Source organism: Hylobates moloch, unplaced genomic scaffold (assembly GCF_009828535.3).
Source record: "Hylobates moloch isolate HMO894 unplaced genomic scaffold, HMol_V3 SCAFFOLD_12, whole genome shotgun sequence".
NCBI lineage: Eukaryota > Metazoa > Chordata > Mammalia > Primates > Hylobatidae > Hylobates > Hylobates moloch.
Window position 1 is genome coordinate 32,896,455 of NW_026652287.1, and position 7,906 is coordinate 32,904,360.

General features: G+C 43.6%; 1 protein-coding gene across 1 annotated transcript in view; it reads left to right on the plus strand.

The window, feature by feature from the left end:
• LOC116478080 (zinc finger protein 468-like) overlaps nt 1-7,012 on the plus strand; it is a 42,523-nt gene extending 35,511 nt beyond the window's left edge. The window contains 5 exon segments of the mRNA XM_058425042.1: nt 4,013-5,243; nt 5,245-5,595; nt 5,597-5,736; nt 6,377-6,785; nt 6,787-7,012. Of these exon segments, the coding sequence (XP_058281025.1) occupies nt 4,013-5,243; nt 5,245-5,595; nt 5,597-5,736; nt 6,377-6,785; nt 6,787-7,009 (2,354 nt within the window). The 3' untranslated portion in view covers nt 7,010-7,012.
• The last annotated feature ends 894 nt before the right edge of the window (nt 7,013-7,906 follow it).

Below are 7,906 nucleotides of genomic sequence, written 5' to 3' on the forward strand. Positions count from 1 at the left end.
AGGTATGCTAAACATATTAAAGTTATAGCATAATAAAGAAACTTAAAATTACTACAACCTGGACATGTGCAGTGGCTAACACCTGTAATCCCAGCACTTTGGGAGGCTGAGGTGGGCAGATCATCTGAAGTCAGGAGTTCAAAACCAGCCTGGCTAACATGTTGAAACTTTGTCTCTACTAAAATTACAAAAATTAGCCAGGCACCATGGTGAGTGGCTGTAATCCAAGCTACTCAGGAGGCTGAGGCAGGAGAGCCACTTGAATCTGGAAGGCAGAGGTTGTAGTGAGCTGAGATCGCACCATTGCACTCCAGCATGGGAGACAGAGTGAAACTCTGTTTCAAAAAAAGAAAAAAAAAAATTCCATAACCTGCAAAAATGACTTCTTCTTCTCCGTTAGAACTTTTTTTATTTATGTCAGAATTATTTCTGTGTATGTTGCATTTTTGTTAATGTATATATACAGTGTTTTTTATGCCTTTTATTTTAAATAATATGAAAAAAAGTTTAGTTATGAAGAAAAGGTATACATATGCCAGTTTCTGTATCTGTCCTTTTATTAATTAATTACTTTATGTATTTATGAGACAGAGTTTTGCTCTTGTCACCCAGGCTGAAGTACAATGCTGCGATCTCAGCTCACTGCAACCTCTGTCTCTCCGGTACACCCGATTCTCCTGCCTCAGGCCCCTGAGTAGCTGGGATTACAGATATGGGCCACCATGCCCATCTAATTTTATATTTTTAGTAGAGACTGTTTCTTTTTGTTGGCCAGGCTGGACTCGAACTCCCAACCTCAGGTGATCTGCCTGGCTCGTCCTCCCAAAGTGTTGAGATTACAGGCATGAACCACCATGCCTGGCCTATCTGTTTTTTTATATACCTTTACTGGAGAATTTTATTTATTTATTTATTTATTTATTATTTTTGAGATGGAGTCTCACTCTGTCACCCAGGCTGGAGTGCAGTGGTGTGATCTCGGCTCACTGCAACCTCTGCCTTCTGGGTTCAAGCAATTCTCCTTCCTCAGCCTCCCGAGTAGCTGCAACTACAAGTGTGCACCACTCTACCCAGCTAAGTTTTGTATTTTTAGTAGAGATGGGGTTCCAGCGGGGCGCAGTGGCTCACGCTTGTAATCCCAGCACTTTGGGAGGCCGAGGCGGGTGGATCACAAGGTCAGGAGATCGAGACTATGGTGAAACCCCATCTCTACTAAAAATACAAAAAATTAGCCGGGTGTGGTGGCGGGCGCCTGTAGTCCCAGCTACTCGGAGAGGCTGAGGCAGGAGAATGGCGTGACTCTGGGAGGCGGAGCTTGCAGTGAGCCGAGATCGCGCCACTGCACTCCAGCCTGGGTGCCTGGGTGACACAGCGAGACTCCGTCTCAAAAAAAAAAAAAAAAAAAGGCCAGGCGCGGTGGCTCACGCGGGTAATCCCAGCACTTTGGGAGGCCGAGGCAGGCGGATCACCTGAGGTCGGGAGCTCGAGACCAGCCTGACCAACATGGAGAAACACCGTCTCTACTAAAAAAGAATACAAAATTAGCCAGGCGTGGTGGCACATGCCTATAATCCCAGCTACTAGGGAGGCTGAGGCAGGAGAATCACTTGAACCTAGGAGGCAGAGGTTGCAGTGAACTGAGATTGTGCCATTGCACTCCAGCCTGGGCAACAAGAGTGAAACTCTGTCTCAAAAAAAAAAAAAAAAGTAGAGATGGGGTTCCACCATGTTGGTTTGCCAGGATGGTCTCGATCTCCTGACCTGGTGATCGGCCAGCCTCAGCCTCCCAAAGTGCTGGGATTACTGGCGTGGACCACCACACCTGGCCTGAAGAACTTTATATAGGCTTGTGGGTTGGAGTTACTCTTTAGCCTTCTTTCATTTCTTTTTTTTTTTTTTTTCTTTGAGACAGAGTTTCGGTCTGTCACCCAGGCTAAAGTGCAGTGGTGTCACGTCAGCTCACTGCAACCTCCACTTCCCAGGTTCAAGCAATTCTTCTGCCTCAGCCTTCCAAGTAGCTGGGACTACAGGTGAGTGCCAACACCGCAGGCTAATTTTTTGTATTTTTTTAGTAGAGACGGAATTTCAGCTTGTTAGCCAGAATAGTCTCAATCTCCTGACCTGCTGATCCTCCTGCCTCAGCCTCCCAAAATGCTGGGATTACTGGCATGAGCCACCACACCTGGCCTGTCTCAAGTTTTTTAAAGCATGTTAGTGCTGTTAGATGGCTTCAAGTATTGCAAGTTTTACAGTACAGACTCTTAACTTCCTTTGTTTAATAAGATTTGTCAGCCTTCAGTGATGTTGATGATGAGATGCTCTTTTTCCTGTCTCTGTCATTTCACTGACCTGTTAGAAATAGCTTAGACTGGCCGGGCGCGATGGCTCACGCCTGTAATCCCAGCACTTTGGGAGGCTGAGGCAGGGAGATCACGAGGTCAGGAGATCCAGACCATCCTGGCTAACACGGTGAAACCCCGTCTCTATTAAAAATACAAAAAAGTTAGCCGGGCATGGCGGTGTGTGCCTGTAGTCCAAGCTGCTGGGGAGGCTGAGGCAGGAGAACAGCGTGAACCCAGGAGGTAGAGCTTGCAATGAGCCAAGATCATGCCACTGCACTTCAGCCTGGGCAACAGAGTGAGATTTCATCGCAAAAAAAAAAAAAAAAGTCACAACATGCCTATTCCACATGGATATAGGTAATTTTGTAACAGTTATTCAGAAAAATATTGTATTAACATTTTCTTTTTTTTTTTTTTTTTTTTTTTGAGACGGAGTCTCGCTCTGTCGCCCAGGTTGGAGTGCAGTGGCGCAGTCTCGGCTCACTGCAAGCTCCGCCTCCCGGGTTCACGCCATTCTCCTGCCTCAGCCTCTCCGAGTAGCTGGGACTACAGGCGCCCGCCACCACGCCCGGCTAATTTTTTGTATTTTTAGTAGAGACGGGGTTTCACCGTGGTCTCGATCTCCTGACCTCGTGATCCGCCCACCTCGGCCTCCCAAAGTGCTGGGATTACAAGCGTGAGCCACCGCGCCCGGCAACATTTTCTTTTTTTTGAGATGGAGTCTCACTCTGTCATCCAGGGTGGAGTGCAGTGGTGCGATCTCAACTCACCACAATCTTTGCCTCCCACGTTCATGCGATTATCCCCTCTCAGCCTCCCAAGTAGCTGGGATTACAGGCACCTGTGACCACACTGGCTACTTTTTGTATTTTCAGTACAGACGGGGTTTCGCCACATTGGCCAGGCTGGTCAAACTCCTGACCTAAGGTGATCTGTCTGCCTTGGCCTCTAGAAGTACTGGGACTACAGGCATGGGCCACCATGCCCTGCCTTTTTTTTTTTGAGATGGAGGCTCATTTTGTCACCTGGGCTGGAGTGCAGTGGTGTAATATTGGCTCACTGCAACCTTTGCCTTTTGGCTTAACGCAATTCTTGTGACACAGCCTTCGGAGTAGCTGCAAGTACAGGCACGGGCCACCATACCTGGGTAATTTTTGTAATCTTTTGTTATCTTGTCAGTGCTATGATTGTTTGACAATACAGAATTTCCATTGATTTTGGTTATCCTTACAACAGCTTGTTGTGGATTCTTTACCAATACAGTATATTGTGTGGTTCTTTAGCATTTATTTGTATACCCTAAATACACTGTAAATATGAAGAATATATATTTTTTTCTTTTTTTGATGTGACAGTGATGTGTTTTTTGCAAACTGTGATACACTTTAGAGTCACAGTGGAAAAACACTCCTTACTTTAGGCTCACACATGTTTGTGCCCTGTCAGTGTTTTGTCATGATACAGGAAATAGACTTTCATAGAATTGATTTGAAAGACATGTAATTGCCCTTTATTTATTAAAGAATCTTACTCCTTTTGTGTTCCTAAACTTTGACGATCATGTTTGGGAAGTTTAAAATAAGTATTGTTTTTTGTGTCATATTTACATATTTCAGTATTATATACCATCTGTACTTAATTGGAAACATATTGGTATTTATATTTTGTAGATACCTCTTCCAAATGCATGATGAAGATATTCTTCTCAACAGGGCAAGGCAATACAGAAGTGTTCCACATGGGGACATTGCAGACACAAGCAAGTCATCACATTGGAGATTTTTGCTTCCAGAAAATTGAGAAAGACATTCATGACTTCAAGTTTCAGTGGAAAGATGAAACAAATGGCCATGTAGCACCCATGATGGAAATCAAAGAGTTGACGGGTAATACAGACCGACATGATCAAAGTCATGCTGGAAAGAAGCCTATTAAAGATCAGCTTGGATCAAGCTTTCATTCACATCTGCCTGAACTCCACATATTTCAGCCTGAAAGGAAAATTGTTAATCAAGTTGAGAAGTCTATCAACAATGCTTCCTCAGTTTCAACATCCCAAAGAATTTCTTGTAGGCCCAAAACCCGTATTTCTAGTAAGTGTGGAAATAATTCCCTCCATTCTTCATTACTCACACAAAAACGGAATGTACATATGAGAGAAAAATCTTTCCAATGTATTGAGAGTGGCAAATCCTTTAATTGTATCTCACTTTTAAAAAAACATCAGATAACCCACTTAGAAGAGAAACAATGTAAATGTGATATATGTGGCAAGGTCTTTAATCAGAAGCGATACCTTGCATGCCATCGTAGATGTCACACTGGTGAGAAACCTTACAAGTGTAATGCGTGTGGCAAGACCTTTGGTCACAATTCATCCGTCTTCATTCACAAGGCACTTCATACTGGAGAAAAACCTTATGAATGTGAAAAATGTGACAAAGTTTTCAGTCACAAATCATACCTTGAAACACATAAGATAATTTATACTGGAGAGAAACCATACAAATGTAAGGTTTGTGACAAGGCTTTTCATACTGGAGAGAAACCATACAAATGTAAGGTTTGTGACAAGGCTTTCCGGAGTGATTCATGGCTTACAGAACATCAGAGAGTTCATACTGGAGAGAAACCTTACACATGTAATGAATGTGGCAAGGTTTTTACTACAAAAGCAAACCTTGCATGTCATCATAAACTTCATACTGCAGAGAAACCGTACAAATGTGAAGAATGTGAGAAAGTTTTCAGTCGCAAATCACACATGGAAAGACATAGGAGGATTCATACTGGAGAGAAACCGTACAAATGTAAGGTTTGTGACAAGGCTTTCCGGAGGGATTCACACCTGGCACAACATCAGAGAGTTCATACTGGAGAGAAACCTTACAAGTGTAATGAGTGATACTGGAGAGAAACCTTACAAGTGTAATGAGTGTGGCAAGACCTTCAGTCAGATGTCATCCCTTGTATACCATCATAGGCTTCATAGTGGAGAGAAACCTTACAAGTGTAATGAATGTGGCAAGGTTTTTAATCAACAAGCACACCTTGCACAGCATCAGAGAGTTCATACTGGAGAGAAACCTTACAAGTGTAATGAGTGTGGGAAGACCTTCAGTCAGATGTCAAACCTTGTATACCATCATAGACTTCATAGTGGAGAGAAACCTTAAAAGTGTAATGAGTGTGGCAACACCTTCCATCACAATTCAGCCCTTGTAAGTCATAAAGCCATTCATACTGGAGAAACTTTACAAGTGTAATGAATGTGGCAAGGTTTTTAATCAAAAAACAACCCTTGCACATCATCATAGAACTCATACTGGAGAGAAACTTTACAAACGGGAAGAATGTGACAAAGTTTTCAGTTGCAAATCAAACCTTGAAACACATAAGAAAATGCATACTGAAGAGAACCCATATGGATATAAGGTTTGTGACAAGATTTTTGAATATAATTCATACCTGGCAAAACATACTAGAATTCAAGCTGGAGAGAAACCTTGCAAATGTAATGAGTGTGACAACACGTTTGGTCAAAATTCACACCTTGTAATTCTTTTTTTTTTTTTGGAGACGGAGTTTCGCTCTTGTTGCCCAGGCTGGAGTGCAATGGCGCGATCTCGGCTCACCGCAACCTCCGCCTCCCAGGTTCAAGCAATTCTCCTACCTCAGCCTCCCGAATAGCTGGGATTACAGGCATGCACCACCATGCCTGGCTAATTTTGTATTTTTAGTAGAGACGGGGTTTCTCCATGTTGAGGCTGGTCTCGAACTCCTGACCTCAGGTGATCTGCCCACCTCGGCCTCCCAAAGTGCTGGGATTACAGGCGTGAGCCACTGCGCCCGGCCCACACCTTGTAATTCAAAATGCAATTCGTACTGCAGAGAAACCTTACAAGTGTAATGAATGTGGCATTGTTTTTAATCAACAATCACACCTTGCAAGTCATCATAGTCTTCATACTGCAGAGAAATCTTACAAATGTGAAGACTGACAAAGTTGTCAATCACAAATCACAGCCTGAAAGACAGGAGAATTCATACTGGAGAAAAACCATACAAATGTAAGGTTTGTAACAAGGCTTTTGGGAGTGATTCACACCTGGCAAGACATACTAGAATTCACATTGGAGAGAAACCTTTTAAGTGCAATGAGTGTGGCAAAGCCTTTAGTGGGCAGTCACCACTTATTCACCATCAAGAAATCCATAGTATAGGGAAACTTGACTAATGTAACGATTGTCACAAAGTTTTCAGTAATGCTACAATCATTGCAAATCATTGGAGAAGCCATAATGAAGAGAGATCCTACAAGTGTAATAAATGTGGCAAATTTTTCAGATATCATTCATATCTTGCCGTTCATCGTCAGACTCATGCTGGAGAGAAACCTTATAAATGTCATGATTGTGGCAAGGTCTTCAGTCAAGTTTCATCCTATGCAAAACAGGAGAATTCATACAGGAGAGAAACCTCACAAGTGTGATGATTGTGGCAAAGCCTTTACTTCACATTCACACCTCAACAGGCATCAGAATCCACGCTGGACAGGAATCTTACAAATGTCATCAGTGTGGCAAGGTCTTCAGTCTGAGGTCATTCCTTGCAGACCATCAGACAATTCCTTTTGGAGACAGTTGTTTCAAATGCCATTAGTATAGCAAGCCATCAAGCATTAATTGACATTAGTCAAATGAGCACTGACCTGAGTTTGAGGTGACTTAACATTGAGTTCAAGCATTAATTGACATTAAACTGTTTATGTAGGCCAGGCACGGTGGCTCACGCTTGTAATCCCAGCACTTTGGGAGGCCGAGGCGGGCGGATCACGAGGTCAGGAGATTGAGACCACAGTGAAACCTCGTCTCTACTAAAAATACAAAAAATTAGCCAGGCGTGGTGGCGGGTGCCTGTAGTCCCATCTACTCAGAGAGGCTGAGGCAGGAGAATGGCGTGAACCTGGGAGGCGGAGTTTGCAGTGAGCCGAGATCACGCCACTGCACTCCAGCCTAGGCGACAGAGCAAGACTCCGTTTCAAAAAAAATAAAAATAAAATAAACTGTTTATGTTAAGAGGATTGGGCTGGGCACTGTGGCTCATGCCTGTAATGCCAGCACTTTGAGAGGCCAAGACTGATAGGTCACTGGAGATTAAGCGTTTGAGAACAGCCTGGCCAACAGATGGGAGCCACTTTTCCCAGCCTGTGTTTTCATTTCTACTCTTTCTTTCTTTTTTCTTTTTTTTTTTTTTTGGTTTTGAGATGGAGTCTCGTGCTCCATCATCCAGGTTGGAGTTCATTGGCATGATCTCGGCTCACTGCAACCTCCGCCTCCCAGGTTCAAGCGATTCTCCTGCCTCAGTCTCCTGAGTAGCTGGGACTACAGGTGCATGCCACCACGCCTGGGTAATTTTTTGTATTTTTAGTAGAGACTAGGTGTCACTGTATTAGCCTGGATGGTCTCAATTTCCTGACCTTATGATTCACCTGCCTCCACCTCCCAAAGTGCTGAGATTATGGGAGTGAGCCACCGCGACTGGCCTGTTTTTTGTTTCTTTAA